We start from the raw sequence: 18,482 nt of genomic DNA on the forward strand, positions 1-18,482 counted from the left end.
AACTAATTTTTTTTTTTCATTTTAAGACTTATTCAGGTTTCGTTCCCAAGTGTAGTGAACATGCCTACCTGCCACGAGATGTTACGGGCACAGTCACAACGTGATCATTGTATTAATTGAGAATTTTTATGACGGTGATGACGACAGGCAGTAAAACAATTCAGCAGTAAAAGGTTTGTTTTTATGGAATTAGAGAAACAGGACAATAGGCCACTCAGTGTCAGTTCACTGCTTTGAAATAGCCCAGGAACTCTCATTAGTGTGTTTGGGATGACTCTTTTTTTGAAAACATTGGATTAAACAATGTTTAACAGATTTTTTTTTTTAAACTGCAGAATCATTCTGAGTTTTTAACATGTTAAAATTTATTATCAATCTCCAAGAAAAGAGGGCTTATACATTTTCCCAAATTTATTTGGCCATAGAATCTTTTCCTGAGGCAGGATTCCTGTTTGGAAAATGCTGCTTTAAGGTAATGATGTCAATTATTTAGATTATCTAGAGTTTTATAGCTCTTAACAGGATTATTTCTAAAACGAAGGTAGAACCACAGACATTATCATAGACTGAAAGAAGACTGACATGTGATATGAATAAATATTGTTTCTTTTATATCCATACTGGTAATCATCTCTTGGAAAAGAAGTACTGTATTATCATAACTGTGAGGCCTGTTGCAAAGGGTGAAAAGACTGGAGAGATATATGTACACTGGTTTTCTTGATGGTGGATACAAGCAACTTCACTTTTTTGTACTTTCTTTATTTTCCATAATTAACAGGCACTCCTTTAATATTCAGGAAAAAAGGACTATTTAAAATGACATTATTATTTAATACTCAGTTATAGGCCACACCAGCCTCAAACCACCTTTATTAAGGACTCTGGTACAGTCTGTTTCTACCTACCTCATGCCATGCTGCCTGGCTTACTCACGCTGGTATTTAACTCTCCCCAGACCTGGACTGGATCTGTGATTTTGGTTCAAAAGTACATTTATAATAATCATCACTGTTCACCGTGGTCCAGGACACCTTACAAAGCTCACCACTGCTGGAAGCAGCAGTTGTCAGGTGGCGTGGAAGGGGCCCTCACACGAATGAGAATTGGACCTAAGGCCTCTTCCAATTCAAACTCTGTGAGGAGCTCTGTTGCTTCTCGCCCTCTCAAATCCTCAAATATGCCCTTCAGACTACCTGTAAGATCACGAATAAAGCTCACTTCCTCAAGTTCTCCAAATTTTATAGTCTAGGTAGGCAAACACTGAAACGAGCTTTATTGTTCAACGGTTTCTGGCAGACTGGATTTCCTCTTTAGGAGTCAACATTTTTCAAGTTTAGTGGATTTTTAACTTTGCCCCTAACCAAAGAGAATTTCAAATTTAATACAGTAGGTCTAGAAGTTTGCTTGCTCTCCTACATAGTTTCTCTTTTTATAAACATCTTTTGGAATAAATCAATTTTTTACTTGGAGAATTTTTATTACATTGCAGCTGTCAAACCAGTGATGGGAAGAACTAAATTAGATAGAATGGGCCCTGACAGGTACATTTACATAGACACATACGTAATATGCTAAAAAGAATTTTACCTGTATTTCTGGTTAGCAGACGTGACATTCTGAAATATGTAGCAAATAGAGGCTGTATAGGCAAAGTTAGAGCAAAGAAAGATCAAGTAGTCTTTTTATCTTTGGTGTCCAGTATGCCATTTATCACAAAGTTAATGTTAACATATAAGGTATTCCCTTCAGCCATAAATAGGCCAGACACTTGAAAACTCACTATCAACAGTTTCACGAGGACATTCTCTAATCGCTTTCAATACCTCCCCGGCTTCAAGTAAAAACAAAGCTTAAGGAAATGTTCCTCTTTTGGGCATTTCTAGTGAAAGAACCCTGTATGCTCTTCTTTTCCCACTGTTTCCTATTTCTACTTCCTCATCCTATTTTTGGGTTCAATACAACATTTTCAGGTAGATCTTTAGTCTTCAGCTTCATTTACCATCTGAAGTTTTGCATATTAGGAGCACCATTTGCCTTGACAGAGAAAAAAGTTCAAAATGGTTTCCTGCGAATAGCTGTTAGAGCTAAAAAGGCCAGATTCTCTCACTCAGGCCCCAAAGCTCCCAATCTGTAGGAGAAAGCGTATATGCAGTTGAGCTTGGAACAACATGGGACTTACGGGTGCTGATCCCCCAGGAAGTTGAAAGTCTGCATATACCTTTTGACTCCCCCAAACTTGACTACTAATAGTTTATTGTTGGCGGGAAGCCTTACTGATAACATAAACAGTTGATTGACACATATTTTGTATGTTGAAAGACCAGAGAAAAGAAAATGGTATTAAAATCATAAGGAAAATACATTTACAGTACTGAAGTATTCACTGAAAAAGATCCACGCACAAGTGGACCCGCGCAGTTCAAACCTGTGTCACTCAACTGTATTAATATGTTCCCAAGTTCAGATACTTGTTGCCTTTGCTGCCACTTTTCAAAACTACAAAAAAGCAGTCGTCAGATAAATGGCTTTGTAGAAAAGCAATTTTTATCTTTTTTTTTCCTCACAGAAAAGGTGTTCTAAACAGAGTGTGGTTCTAGAGAGCCCAAACACATTTTCAAATATGAGTGACACAAGTTTGTAAGGAACCATGTCCTCAGGGGTGCACCAGAAATAAACATGGCCTGTCCCAGGAGCTCACAGCCAGAGCAAGGAGAGCAGGGGGCTGATAAACATCCCATCAGGACACATTAGCAGTCCTGGATTAAAGCCTTAGCCATGTGTGCTTCTTCTAAAGTGCAAACATACCTGGAACTGAGGTTTTGGGGTTATTTACATTTTTATAAGAATCAGTTTTCTGCCAAACATGGAGATAAAAACTTTGCAGGAGAGCAAAGGGATTCTTGATCTGACAGAGGGGAAGAGAGGTCCACATTCCTGAGGAAGTGCAGGCAAAAACTGAAAAGGAACTGTAAGTGTACCAGAATACACTACCCACTGCAGCGTTCTGCCCAGAGCTCTGGACCACCTCAAGCCCCTCTAGCACCACAGTGTCTTGGGCTCCCAGAATCCACACTGGCAGTACCAGCGATACAGATAGGCCACATGAGGGGTGGCTTCTGCTGGCTAGCTTAAGAAAGGACAGTGAGGCACGCTTTGGAACATTAATTCAATGAAAATTATTTTCCAAATTCCAAGATTCTGACTTATAAAAACTCTCCTGGAACACAATCCATTAATGGATCGGGGACTAGTAAACCGAGAATCTGTGTCAAGAATAGCATGGATGAGTGTAGGAGTTCTCTACTGGCTACTGAATACAGGACCACTTGTCAGAGAGGAAATCTGGACAGAACCGAAATCAGATCCACTGATGGTGGTTAGGTTGCTCCCTGCTCATAGATGACATCCTCTGGAGATCTGCGGTTTGACAGCACTAAGCACATGTTTAACAGTAAGGTTCTGGTTAAATTACAATCTGACTGCAGGACTGGATTCAATGCACGCGTTAGAAATACTACAGGGGACTATTTAATGCTCTGGAAAAATGCTGTTGACATGAAAAGTAGGATGTATAGAATGATCGTTTTTGTAAGAAACAATCGAACACATCGACCTAATGTACTTTAAAAACAACTAATATGTAACCTAAAGAAAAAGACCGGAAGGAAACAGACTAACACACTAACAAACCCTGGGAGTGGTAGTAGGATTATAAGTAACTTCAGGTTTCTTTAGGCTTTCCTGCCTTTTCCAAATTTTTTTTTTTATAATAAACAGGAAATTAGGGGGGAAATACATGAGTTAGTACACTCCAGTAACAAAGAGAAGAGATAAAATCATTTTTTCATCTCTCATATATCATTAATGAAATAAATCTATGGAGTAACACAAATACTTACTGGGCCATGAGTTTGGCTATGCGATGACAGTCATTCTTGTCATAAAACCAGATACTGTATATTGACACTTGAAAAACAAAGAAAAAAAAAAAGATGAGGGGAAAGGAGGTTTCAACATATACGTAATATATTATTACCATGGAATGTCAGAGTTTATCATCAGACTCTCAATTTGTTAACAGTACCTTCTAAGAAAAAAAAAGTGCTTCTCCCCAAAAATGTTTTATAAAATTATTAATAGAATCAGATAGGTAAAATATTCAGATGAAAACTGCAGAAACAGTTGGTTTTAGACATTACCAGATGCCACTAGCCTAAGATGCCGCTAATTATAAGATGAACCGCTATTTTACGTATTATCAGGAAAGAAAGATGATACCAATTAAATTAAGGATCCCTGGTGCCCTTTTAGAGCCACATCCACCTCCTGTGGTCCCCCTCCCTGGTCTCAGACCTCTGGCAAACACACTAATCTGTTCTCTATTTCTATAATGTCATTTCAAGATAGAATCAGCAGTATGCAACATTGTGAGATTGGCTTTTCTGACTCAACATTAACTGTCAATATTCATCCAAGTTGCTGCTTGTATCAATAGCTCATTCCCTTTTTGCCAAGTAGTATTTCATGATATACATGAAATATATACCAGTTTGTTTAACCATTTATCTCTTGAAGGACATCTGGAGTGTTTCCAGGTTTGTTTATTATGAATAAGCTGCTATAAATGCTTGTGTACAAGTTTTTCTGTGAACCTAAATTTTAATTTCTTTGGCCTAAATACCCAAAAGTACAGTTACTGAGTCACAGCAGTTGCATGTTTAATTTAATAAGAAACTATTAAACTGCTTCCCAGAATGGTTGTGCTATTTTATATTCCTACTAGCAATATGTGAGCGATTCAGTTTCTCTGCATCCTTGCCAGCATTTGTTGTTCTCACTATTTTTAACTTCATCCATTCTGATAGGCGTATAACGGTATCTCACTATGGTTTGAATTTATACTTCCCGAATAGCTAATGATGTTGAACACCTTTTCATGTGCTTCTTTGTCATCTATATACTGTATCCTCTTTAGTCAAATGTCTATTTATGTCTTTTACCTCTTTTAACTGGATTTTTTTAAAACTGTTGAGTTTTAGAGTTCTTCATATATTTAAGATACTAGTTCTTTGTCAGGTATGTTTTGAAAAGTGTTTTCTCCCTGTCTGTAGCTTGTTTTTTCATTCTCTTAATAAGGTCTTTCCAGAGCAAAAGCTTTTTTTTCCCAATGTTGACCAGGTCCAATTTACCAATTTTTCCTTTTATGGATCATGCTTTTGGTGTCAAGTCCAAGAACTCTTTGCTGAACCCTAATTCCAAAATTTCCCCCTTTTTTTTTCCCCCTAAAAGGTTTATAGTTTTACATTTAAGTTGGTGACCCATTTTGAGTTAATTTTTATATAAAAAGGTTTCAAGGCTTTTTTTTTTTTTTTTTTTTGGTCCAAATGTTACAATATTATTTGTTGAAAACACTCTCCTCTCTCTATTGAGGAATCTTTTGTACCTCTGTCAAATACCAGTTGGGCATATTTGTGTGGTTCTATTTCTGGATTCTTTATTCTGTCCCATTTATTTATGTTTATTCCTCTACCAATACCCCACTGTCTTGATTACCACAGCTATATAGTAGGCCTTCATATTGGGTTGAATAATTCCTCCCATTTTACGCTTCTTTTTCAAGATTGTTTTAGCTTCTGGGGTCTGTGCCTTTTTATATAAATTTTAGAATAAGTTTGTCTATTCCTACAAAAAACCTTGCTGGGATTTTTGATAGGAAGTGCTTTAAACCTATAGGTCAATTTGGGAAGAGTTGACATTTTTACTATGTCAAGTCCTTCAATACATGAATACAGTGTCTCTGTCCATTTATTTAGGTCTTCTTTGATTTCTTTCATCAGTAATTTTCAGCACACAGATCCTGTGCATATTTTCGTAAGTTTATATCTAAATATTTAATTTTCTTTGTAGACATTATAAACGGCATTGTTTTAAATTTGGGTTTCCACAAGTTCATCTTATGTAGAAATGTGACTGATTTTTTTGTGTTGATCTTGCATCCTCAGACCTTACTAAACTCACTGATTAGTTCCAAGAATTTATACGTAGACGATCAGGTCATCTGTGAATAGGGACACTTATTTCTTCTTTTCCATTCTATAGACCTCCTGTTTTTCCCTCCTTGCCTTATTGCAGTGCTAGAACTTCTAGTGCTATGCAGAATAGCAGTGATGACAGTGGATCCTTGCCTTGTTCTTGATCTTAGAGGAAAAACTTTCAGCCTTTCATCATAAATATATTAGCTGTAAACTTGTTGTAGACGCTCTCAAGGAGATAGTTCTATTTCTAACTTGAGAGTTTTTATCATGAATGGACATTGGATTTTGTCAAATAATTTTTTTGTGTGTCAAAAAACACAAAATATGATCACATTATATTTCTTCTATTTTTTCTTTAGCCTGTTGATATGGATTACATTGACTGATTTTCAATATTGAACCAGCTTTGCATATCTGAAATAAAGCCCATCTGAGCATTTTTTTGTTTTTCTACATACTGTTGGATTTGCTAATATTTGGTTGAAGATTTTTTCATTTAAGTTCATGAGAGAGAATGGTTTGTAGTTTCCATTTCTTTCTTTGTCTTGTTTGGGTATCAGGCCTTACAAAATCTGTTGAGAAGCGTTTCCTTTTTTTTTTTTTTCTGGAAGAAACTATAAAATTAGTGTTAATTCTTTGAATTCTCTAGTAAAACCATCTGGGCCTGGAGATTTCTTTTCTCAGAAGCTTTTCAATTGTGCATTCAATTTCTTTTAATGGGTATAGAACTATTCGTGTAATCTATTTTATCTTGGTTGAGTTTTATAGTTTGTGGTTTTCACGGAATTGGCCCATTTCTTCTAAGTTGCCAAGTTTATGAGTGTGAAGTTGTTCACAGCATTCTCCTATTCCTCTTTTAGTGTCTGGAGGATCTGTAGTGATACCCACTATTTCATTCCTGACACTGGTAATTAGTTTCTTCTTTTTGTTAGTCTTGCTGTGGTTTATCAATTTTATTGACTTTTTTCAAAGAACCAGCCTTTTGTTTCATTGATTTTTTTCTCTATTTTCAATTCCACCAATTTCTGCTGTCACCTTTATTCTTCCTTACTTCCCTATGCTTTGAGTTAATTTTGCTTTTCTGTTTCTAATTTCTTGAGGTAGGAATTTAGTAGGCTCTCAGCCAGCGTTGCTTGAAGGGGAGGGAAGAATTTCCCATGACTAGGCCACGTGATGTGCCTCTGGTAGGGAAGGAAGCCTCTGACCTTTACAGATGAAGACTGCTTCCCAGGCCAGGCTGTGATGTGACTCCTCCTGTGACCCTACCTTCCCTTCATGGAAGGGAGGGAAAGCACCTCGCTGGTGGCTACTTATGGTCTGTCAGTAGGGCTTCTCATCCTTTTTGCCAGTTTTGCTGGATTCATCTGGTATTGTTCGCAGAAGTCCCACTTGATCTAGTGGAAGAATGAGCCTACATGGGCCACACTGTTACCAGGTTGGAAGCTGAGAAACACCATGTGTGGGTCCCCTTATTCTGCTGAGTGGGAGGGTTGTAAGACACTCTGCTGCTGTGTTGTTCTGTTAGCTCTGGATCCTACAACGATCGTCTTCCTCTTTCTACCCTTCAGAGTTCTTCTGACTGTCTCTTGTGTTATTTCTGGGTTTTGTAGTTGTTCTTAACAGGGAGAAGCAAGGAGAAACAAGTTCTTAACAGGGAGAAGCAAGGAGAAACAAGACCATTTTGTTTGGATCAGAAGTATCATTATGCACTTTTATGGCTGGAAAACTGAGACTCATGGAAAGAGTAAGTGACTTATTAACAAATCAGAGAAAAACAGTCTCAGAACTAGAACTCAGATTTTCTCACTCCTAAGCCAATAATCTTGCCACTACATATCTATTGCTTCATTAGTTTAAGTAACAAATTTTTAAAGAAACAAAAAGTTAATGAGCTTCAATTATGCTTGAAGATTAAAGCAACACATAAAAGAAGCATAAAATACTGAGTAATTTAAAAATTATACACTAAAAGGATGACAGAATATAGTAAACATAAATGCTAGTACAAGAAACTAAATTAAAAATCCCCCCCCACCCCTTTTAAAGTGTGTTTTTCCAGAACCCAGCAGCTCCAAGTCAAGTAGTTGTTTCAATCTAGTTGTGGAGGGTACAGCTCACAGTGGCCCATGCGGGGATTGAACCAGCAACCTTGTTGTAAAGAGCACTGCGCTCTAACCAACTGAGCCATCCGGCCACCCCCAAAGTCCCTCTTTAATAGCTATTATTTGAACTCTATAAAAATAGTACCTATATATTAATTTAGAAAGCCATTATTAATAAAAGCTATTTTAATGGCGAATTTTTTTGTTTTACCGTGAATTAAGATAATCATATTTCTATAAAAGACTTCATGGCCAATCACAATGTAAAAAAATTCCCTTTTCAATTAAAATAAAAACTTAATTGGATTTTTCTATTGTCATTGTAGAGTGAGTTAAAACATTATTGATATACACAGTGAGTGAATGGCTTCATTTTCATGAATCAAGAGCATGAACAGGAATTCTTTCCTACCCCGTTCACAAGGCGGCTTCTCTGGCAGGAAACCCCCCAGCTACCCTAAAACTCTCCCAAACTGTCAGACCCCAAGCCTGGCCACGTGTCCTGCAGATGACTGACTGCACTACGATGAGACAGCAGAGGGTTTTGTTTTCAGCCTGCTGTGAATACTTTCCCATGTCTGGAACCCATTTTCATAGTCTTTCTAGTTTACAGAACTGCAAAACACTACCGATGCTTCAACAGAAGCAATGTCCAAGTAATCCTGGAATATTTTACATGATGTAAGTCAACAGATTCAATTTAGCTTTGACATCCCAATGGACGAGCACAGAAGCAGCCTTGTTACAGAGGACTTAATTATTATCTACTGCAGAGTCTTAGCTATGTTCTTAGCAACTAAAGATTGCTCCAACACAGAGTAAATCAGATTAGGCTTTGAAAAGACTACACATATGGCGATTACACACACCTACCTTTCTCTAAATATGCCTCTTCCAACCTTGGCTAAAGAACACCCAAAACACAAAAGTTCAAACACAAACGATTCTGGTTTTCCTCTAATGCACACACACATACAACTTATGGTGATGAGAAAAAGTTTATGATATGCATCAGGCTCAGAGAGGAACACACATTTTTTTTTTTGGCTAACCAGAGGCATTTAAGTATGTTTTCATAGGGAGTTGTAAACCAAACTCTAAGGAAAGAATTCAGTATTCTTTCAGTATTACCAAAATAAGTCAGAGTATCAATTTATTATGACAAATCTTCACTTAGGGCCTCCCTTTTTCCTTTGAAGAAATACACTAAAATTTAGAAATAAGACACATACCTTCTGCTCTTGTACATTATCAAGTAAACTACCAAAAAAGAGCCAAATGCTTTCAAAGGCACGTCTGCAGAAGAAATAAAGATAAGGAAGCCGTAATGATAGCTTAATGGGTAAAGGATAACAGTCACACTCGATTCTGCCAAAAGCAGACCTGTAGAGGTTCAGACACGCATCAAAGAATCAGCTCTGTCTGCCAACATATCAAATGCTCAGTGCATGCAATTGGCAAGAAGGCCCAAAGACCTGCCACTAAGCCTGTCACTGTCACTGGTGAGGAAAGACAGACAAGTTCCCCAGATAGCTAAAACTGCGGAGGACCTTGTCTCTAAACCAAAGCTAAGTATTCTTCCCTCAAGAGAACTTACGCTATCAGCAATTCACTTGCTGAAACAACCTAAAATGATTTTCCTTGATTAACTATACCAGAGGATGCAGGGATGTGGCAACACAGTATTACTTGGCTTTGGCAAATAATGATGGCATCCTGTATTATAAATGGCTTTTCTCAAGATGGAAGCAAACTAATTATTGGACACCCACTATATACCATAGCTGCTAGTAACTATCCCAAGTAAGTCACGCTGTACAGGCAAGTCACTGAAGAGTAAGGGAGTGTGACAGGATATTTAATTGCCTTTAGGTCGTACTTCCATGAAAAATAACAAGACGCAGAAAAGAATATTCAAAATTAAACGTTTCCTTTTCTTTTCAAATGACAGCCCTTTTCTTCTGAAAGTGTAAAACATAAGATTGACAAAGATTAAAGGTATTTAGATTACTTAATATTGAGAAATTCTAAAAAGCTGGGGGGCAAAAGTTTTCCATTTCCCCAGGAACTTGTTTGAAGATCCAGTAGCCTATTTTAATTTGATGTGATGCTTCACTCTGCTTCTCACTTGGAGTGGTATATGGCATACACGAGATCAAGAAAATTCAAATTAATTTGGAGCCTTTATAAAATCCCTTGAGACTTCTAGAGATTTTGCCAAATGTCACAAAAACAGAGCTGGGAATCACTCTCCAATACATGTCTTTTTGATTCATTTATTATTTAGATCTGACCTACTTTCTAAAAGGATTTAAGGAGGCTGGAGATTTTCTCAGTATGGTGCCAAGCAGAAAGGGGGGTTTGATAAAAGCTTTCTGGTAATGGTGTTCAGAGTTATAAACTTTCTAAAGATAATACTGACAAAGATCCCCTATACAAAAGGAAACAAAAACAAGAAAATGAGCTCTGAACATAGTAAAAAACATTTACTCTAGACATAAGGAAGACCCTTCTGATTATAAAAATAATGTAAGAATGGAATAGATTACATAACCATAAGCCTGTCTTGGCAAGTGAAAAAGCAAATGCCTCTGCCTTGACAGATCATTTCAAATAAGAAAAAAACCTGGTGGCACCACATCAACATCAAAAAGTTGGGAAAGGGAGAAGAGAAAGGCTCTGAGGTGGGTGGGTGTAAGAATACACACTTAGACAGAAAAAAGGGTATGGACTCAAAGACTGACCTACCTGCGATTCTGACAGGAGACTGTGCTAGGTGGCAAACAGGCACGGGAGGAAATGCCATTTATCTGTAAGTAAGGCTGGTAGATCTGATTCAATTACCTCAGCAGCTTACTCCTTTTGGCCAAAAGAACACACATCTTAAAACATCACTGAACACTAACATGGTAGAGATAGAGCCCACTTATAAAAATATAAATTGTAAATACCTATTTATAGAAAACTGACTAAAAGACCTGGGCCAGGTAATTTTAAAATGCTATGCTGCAAGCTCTTTTGGCTTATTATTTTAAAATTTGGCACCCCACTCTAAATTAAATCAAGACTGAAAATATTTACCAGCAATACTGCTTCCATAGTCTCTGTTAACATAATCTTAGTTTAGGATCCAGACACATGAAATGACCATTGAACTTTTTTAGGGATTACGAAAATAAACCCAAGAATATCACAACTGATTATTCTTATTTATAAACTTTTTATTCTTAAATGATAGGCAAGCCCAAATAAAAGTGAATCACACGAGGGTTTATCTCTACTGTCAAGATTTATTGCTATTATTGCCACACACTACTCGCCACACACTAGCACAGAAATTCCCCTAAGTGTGTGCTGCAAGTGACAATGGGTGTGCCAGAATGTAGGACCTGTCCAACCCCCACTGGTGGTCTATTCAGCCCGGTGACCCACACAAATACTGTCATTTTTATGCGTTATAAAGGACAACAAAGGGTGGCAAATAAGGCCCTTGGCTTCCACAGAGTTGAATTCCTGTTTTCTGGGCTTCCAAAAATCTACATTAGGGGCTTTGGAAAATAGGTCAGATAATGGTGAAGAAAAGGGGGACTTCTTTTCTCTCCTTTCCCCTAACTTCTCTCCTACATATTTTTCTGTCAATTTACTAAAAGATTTTTACTAAAAGATTTACTAAAATATTTACCAGCAATACTGCTTCCACAGTCTCTAAAAGATCTCCCAAACCAGGGTTGTAAGGCAAATGCCCACAGGGGTATAAGAAACCTCAGGATTCAGTGGGATCAGTGAGGCCGTGGCAGGCAGCTCCCCCCAGAGCTCTGGCTGACTATTAGTGCCGGCAGAAATGCGGGTACTGCGTGAACACACGCCGTTCTGTCACAAGAATGATAGAAATCGGGGGGGGGGGGGAGGGTGTGTGTGTGTGTGTGTGTGTGTGTGTGTGTGTGTGTGTGTGTGTGTAAAATATCCTAATTCTTAAATGCTTATCCTATGTCTTTCTTTTAGTAAAAAGAAACAGCTGAGAATGCCTGGAAGCAGTGACTTTGCGAGGAGCTCGGCTCTGCCTGGATTCTCCGGGATACTGAACCTGAACAGCTCAGTCTGGAGGTTTATTCGGCTTGCAAATAAAGATCTGGCTTCAAATCTTCTTGGACTAGTGGTTACTCTGTGTTTCTATTTTTACTTCCACAATGAACTTCACTCTGTAAACACAAGGTGAAAACCTATACACATACATATTACTAAGAACACATTTCTGCCCTTAGCTACAAGTAATTGTTGCCTTCCTTTACTGAGTTCCCAAAAGAGAAAACATTACGTAATTATTTGCAAGAGATAAATGGTGCATGCATGGTTCACTTTTAAAATCTTTTACAATTAAGGTAACACCACAATAACAAAAAAAAAAATTAAAATTGTTTTTTACTTGACATCACTAGCTTATGGGGAAAAGCCAGTAATTAGCTAGACATAATGAAAAGAATCTGCTTTGTAAATCCGAAAATATTCAAGGACTCACAAAGTTAAGAAGGTACCTGGTAGAGAGTCTCCACTAGAATATGAAGCAGTGGCCTACAACAGATATAAAGTAACAGATTTTTGAAATGTCTGATCTAACAGTGTCACTGGGTCAGCCTTGGAGTCTAAGTCACTTTATGTTTTCATGGTGTTTTTACCTCCTCAATCTATAAATGTGGCAACAGCAAGGCTCTTTCCTTATCTTGGTTCAGAAGGCCAGACTAATGCAGTTGCCACAGATAGATCCTTTCTCCTTCACCGATTACAGAATCATACCCACCACGGCAGGGCTGCTGCTGATGGTGGAAGACTGAATGCCTTTCTTCAGGCTAAGTAAGAAGCACTGAATTTAAAGATCACAAAGAATGACCTGTGGAACTTTTAAAATTGTTTAAAAATTCTGCTTGCAGTTTGGAGGTAGAATTCACATTTTTTGACTTGACAAATTATAAACTTCTCTTGCAAGGAAATATCCTGCACTGTGCTTTAAAGTCTGAAGATTCACGCCAAGTGCCAACAGCCACCTACCACCTCTACTGTTCTGAATCTTGCCCTTGAACTGAGAAAGGACAAGCAGAGACCAAAAAAAAAGAAAGAAAGAAAGAAAAAAGAACACACTACAGTATTTCCTCTACTAAAACTTTCCATTTGGCAGCTGCATTTTCAACACTATGGAAATGAATCTCCCTGCTTTTTCTAGTGACCTAATTTTAATTAAAAATGCTCTCTATCAAGAGACTGATGCCCGATATAAAGGAAAAGTTGTAAGTGAAGCAGAAACGAAGGGGTACTTCTCACAGGCTTTTGGAGGTAAGTTCTTAAAAATATTAAATAGCACTAATATTTTTATTTTCAATTGTTGTTACGGAATTTTTTTTTTTTTTGCTAAGCAGGTTATGGAGCAACAAATTTTATTCATTTTTCTCAAAGTACTTTTGAATTACAGAAAACATTTTGAAATGTGAAAAATGGCATTTAGTGGGAGATCCAGGCCTTAAAATGTTGGGTGGGTGGAGGAAACATGAAGAGTTGTCTTTGTCTCTCTAGCGGATCAGATTTTCACTATTACTAGCCTAATCATTCAGATTTACAACTGATACAAATCACAGACCTTAAATAATTACTTTTTACCATTAATTACAGGGTTGTGTTAGAAATAAATAGGCATAGCACTGGGATTAATATAGTAGCATATTTCATTAAGAAACTTGACTCTTACCAGAAAGGCAGAGTTCTGACACTAAAAGTTCTCACCCAATTTAATGACCTCTGCTTATAATTTCCTTAGAAAATACAATAGAACCCAAGGACTAAGAAAATAAAATTATTTGTAAATACACAATAGTTTTAATCAAAATGGCATGTAGCACTTGCTTGCTAAAGTGCTTGGTAAAGGGCAGATATTCAATAAATATCACTGAATTAAGGTGTGCATCTGAATTAAATAATCACCTTGTTGTTTAAAAACAAAGTAAAAGACATTACTGAAATAGTTTTGGCAAAAGAAAATCATTACGTGCTAGAATCGATTTTGCAGTGCTTAATGGTACCACAAAACTTTATCTGAACATTTTCAGTTAACCAGGTTATACTACTGTAACAAAGAGAAGAACCGGTTTTGCTTGCTTTTACTTTTTTGTTGATTCAAATACCAAATTTTGGATTAAAAAAAATTGCTCAGAACCCACCTTACAAAACATTCTTGGGGCATTTCATAATTTAAGTCACAAGTAAGCATATAATATACACAAAAACAGATTCTAGGTTACCACTTTCCCCTCTGAGATGTGCGTGAAGGAGTAGAAATCAAAGGATCCCTGACACTGGTCTTGGGGAAAAGCACCTTTTAAGAGAAACATACTTAGTGAGGTAGGTTGCTTATAGAAGGTGCTCGCCAAATCCTTACTGAAGGAACAGTGAATAATAGAAGCATGATTTCCAAAGTGGCCTGTGAAGATTAAGTTTCCTGTGATAAGATCAGAAATGTATAGATCTCATATTTGCTTTTTCAGAAGCTGGTCTCTATATGGAGAACTAACTGTCCTAGTACCATTTCCTGAATAGAACATTTCCTCTCAGCAGTTTCTTTTGATGTGATTGATGGGAGAGATTTAAAATTACTGACCCAATTATTTTATTGTGAGTCCATTCGAATGTATTTATTCCTGAGTAAGTTTTATTACACCATATTTTTTCCAGGAAACTGTCTGCACAGTCTAAGTTTTAAACTTTTAGGCAAAAAGTTCTTTATAGTGGTTTCTGTTTTTTAAAAAAATGTGTGTTCTCAACCTTTAGTTGCAATATATACATGATACATAATTTCTAATATTGCCTATTATGTCTCCTCTTACTCTTTCTGTTGTTGGATCAGTCATGTTATAGGGGAGAGTTTTATGACAATTTTGTGGATTTGTTCTATTCCAATTTCTACTTTCTGCAATTAATTTCTATCCATCTATATTTTCCTTCAATTTAACTCAGATTTCTCTTTTTCCTAACTTCTTAGGTTAGGTGGCCTACATGGGGTAATTTTTATAAAATTTTAATATGTACTTGGAAAAATTGCAAATTCTTAAATTTCTGGAAGCGCGGGGTTCTTTATATGTTCATTAGCTCAAGCTTGACTGTATTGTTTAAGTATCTGACAACCTTAATAAAATGTCTGCTTTGTCAATTACTGAGGTGGCCTGTTAAAGTCTCCCACTATAATTATGGATTTTTAACATTCTACGTATTTCTGACATATACTAGGTACAAACCACTTTGGAATTGTTTTATCTCCGTGTGGCAGCTTTTATCGCTGATGATGTTTTTCTACCTTAGAACCTAACATCTCTGATTAACAAAGCTACATCATCCCTGTTTGGTTGGTTAATAGTTGCCTGATATATTTTCATTCTATGCCGACTTTCAAGCTTTCTAGGTTTTCCAGTTTTAAGTTTTTTGAAAACAGCATTATTGGCAAATTGTGTCTTTAGCCAATCTCAGTATCTGTCTTTTAACTGGTAGGTCTAGTTCATTTAACATTTGTTCTAAATACTGATTTATTTATGTCTGCCATTTTATTTTAGGCTTTCTGTTTCCCATGGTTTCTATTTACTTTTTTCCAATCCTGGTTCGTACTGGTTTAAAAGTTAGGACATCCTATTTTTGTTCTGCAGTGGTTACCCTGAATCTTTTGAACACGCATAGCTTAATTGAAAAGTCAAAGGTGAATCAGTTTCTCCCTTCTGTTTTGGGATGCTTTAGGTTTGAAGAACTTCTGTGTCATTGCTGTCTAGTGTTTTTGCTTCACCTTTTTAATACCGCTTCTCAAACTAGTCATTTCATTGTTTTATACAGTCAATATTTATTTTGATATCCCTCCTTTTCTTTGCTCATTATTGTTTCTTAAAACTCAGTTGTACGAGGCACATTTCCAATGTTCAATAGCCACATGTGGCTAGAGGCTACTTTATTGGACAGTGCTGCTTCAAAAGCGCATACAGCAAGGGGCTGTTGGAGACAAAAGTCCTATTTTTGTTGAGAAAGCCTTTATTTTATTCTCTTGAATTACTGAATTGTTGGTTGTTTTAACCTCAGTACTCCGAAATTTTATTGCACACTCAGTAGCCACAACTAAATATGTTGTTGGTCCAGTTGGTGCTCTTTGTAAGCAATCAAACAGCGTTTGGTTGTTGCTGTCTCTTTGCTTTTGATGATTTACCATAACATGTTCAGGTGTGTATTTATTTCTATTTATTATGTTTGGGGACTTATTCTACTGCTAAATCTGAGAATTATCTGGGAAATTCTCAGTCATAATCATAATCTCTTCAAGTACTGCCTCTCTCTAAATCTATTTTATCATTCTGAAATTCTTTTCTGTCATATGTTAGACTTTCCAGTTTTATCCTCTGTCATATTTTTCATTTCTTTCCTATTCTGGGATGCATTTTGGATACTCTCCTCAGATGTCTCTTCCAGTTTCCCAATATGCTTTCCAGTTGCTGAGTCCAAGCAGAGAATTTATTTCAATAATTAAATTTTTAATTTCTAGAAGTTCTACTTGGTTATTTTTCATACCTGTCATTTTATTTTATAATCTATACCTGGCTAACCCTTCTGTTGTTTTGTATACTACCTTCACTGACTATGAATTATTTCCTTGTACAGTTAGTACTTTTGGACTTATTACTGAGGCTTGTCACTGAGATCCTGGGGCAATTTGGGTTAAGGATGTCTGGCAAAAGTTCAGGATTGATTTTAAGTTAACTTTTTGGCCTGGATAAGAAATTATACCAAACGAATGGTAGAACTTGAACTCCAAATCTGAATGAGGGAAGGCTCCTGGTTATCATTTTTAGGGGAGACATCTTCCCTCTAACTCACAGCCCGGAGTGAGACAGATCGGCTTGCCTGTCATGTCCCTCGGTTGCTGGATCTGTATCTTTCTAATTTATTAATATGTAACTCCATAGCGGACCTGGCTGTATGCTGGTATGTGTGTCTCAGCTTCAACTTTTTGTCTTCTGATCCCACGTGATTATAATGGAGTCCTTACATTAAGGAGAGCTCCCAATCCCCAAAACCCCCTAACAGCGGGCAGCCAGTGTCAACTCACAAGCTTTCCACTGTAGCTTTTGGTCTTCACTTTGATGCTGGCCTCCCACAATGTCCGCTATTCCCTTTTTGACTAAACTATTCATTTAATATTTTATATGGCATTTCTAAATGTTTGTAGGAAGATTTTCGGTCATGATATTGCTGGATAGAAGGTGAAGGATATTTTCCTTGACATACCTATGTCATAGAACCCCTAGAAGTTCAGAGTCTACAAAGAACAGTTTAATAATCCAGTTAGTAAAATGGATTCTATCTACAAATGAAAAGAGAAGATCAGCAGATTGGTGGTAATGCATTACGTTTACACAGCAAAAGAATTATGTTTTGTCAACTAACCACAGATAAAATTAATGCTCTTCTCAATGTTTTTTAGGGAGACTAAAACATTACATTAATACAAAGTTTTAGCCAGGCGGGTACTATGTATTCCAGTATTCTGACAAAAATGAACACCATGCAGATGGGTACTACACTTATTGGAGTGATCACTTCGTAAGTTATATAAATGTCTAATCACTACGTTATACACCTGAAACTAATACAATATTGTATGTCAACTACAATTTAAAAATTATTTAAAAAAAACGAACACCATAACCTACTGATCAGAATGGCTTCTGCTGAGTTTTAAAAAATTTGTGCCCTCTAAGAGTTCCCATTTTAACATTTATATTTTTTCAACTTGTTGTATCTCTGGCTGCCTGATAATGTTCCTACATCTGAAAATAATATCTGTAAAGATAAACAGAGTCCCTAGTTTGTCACGGTGCTAGTCAGAAAGGATGGGAAGAAGCATCACGCTGTGGGCTTTGGGTGGAAGAAAACCTGGAGAATATCAAAGTCCTTATGACTCTTTCACTAAGATCATTTGGCTTCAGTCCAAGATAGAGACACTCTATAATGTTTTATATTTGTAAGTGTTTGACAAGATACCTTCACATACATGATGGCCTTTTACCGTAAGACAAGCAGGTCACATCAGTGGTTTAAGTGATTTAGCCAAGGTTACAGTCAGTAAAGTGGCGAAGCCTGGAACAGAATTCTTGTCTGCAAAGTGAATTCCATGCCAAGAGTGTCACCATGGCAAAGTCACCCTCAGGGATATCTTCTGCAGCCTTTCTATCTAGAAATCATTTATGAATTTTAAAAAGGAATGACTAAATGGCAGGCATAAAAATCTAATCCAAAGCTTCCCAAGTGCTTGTTCGATTCAGGTATGGTA

At 36.9% G+C, this 18,482-nt stretch overlaps 1 protein-coding gene across 1 annotated transcript in view; it reads right to left on the bottom strand.

The window, feature by feature from the left end:
- DCP1A (decapping mRNA 1A) overlaps positions 1–18,482 on the bottom strand; it is a 46,117-nt gene that overhangs the window by 18,757 nt on the left and 8,878 nt on the right. Inside the window, exon 4 of the mRNA XM_033132031.1 lies at positions 3,903–3,969. Within this exon, the coding sequence (XP_032987922.1) occupies positions 3,903–3,969 (67 nt within the window). The remainder of the gene's footprint in view (positions 1–3,902; positions 3,970–18,482) is intronic.

The sequence above is a fragment of the Rhinolophus ferrumequinum genome, chromosome 17 (assembly GCF_004115265.2).
Source record: "Rhinolophus ferrumequinum isolate MPI-CBG mRhiFer1 chromosome 17, mRhiFer1_v1.p, whole genome shotgun sequence".
Classification (NCBI taxonomy): Eukaryota; Metazoa; Chordata; class Mammalia; order Chiroptera; family Rhinolophidae; genus Rhinolophus; species Rhinolophus ferrumequinum.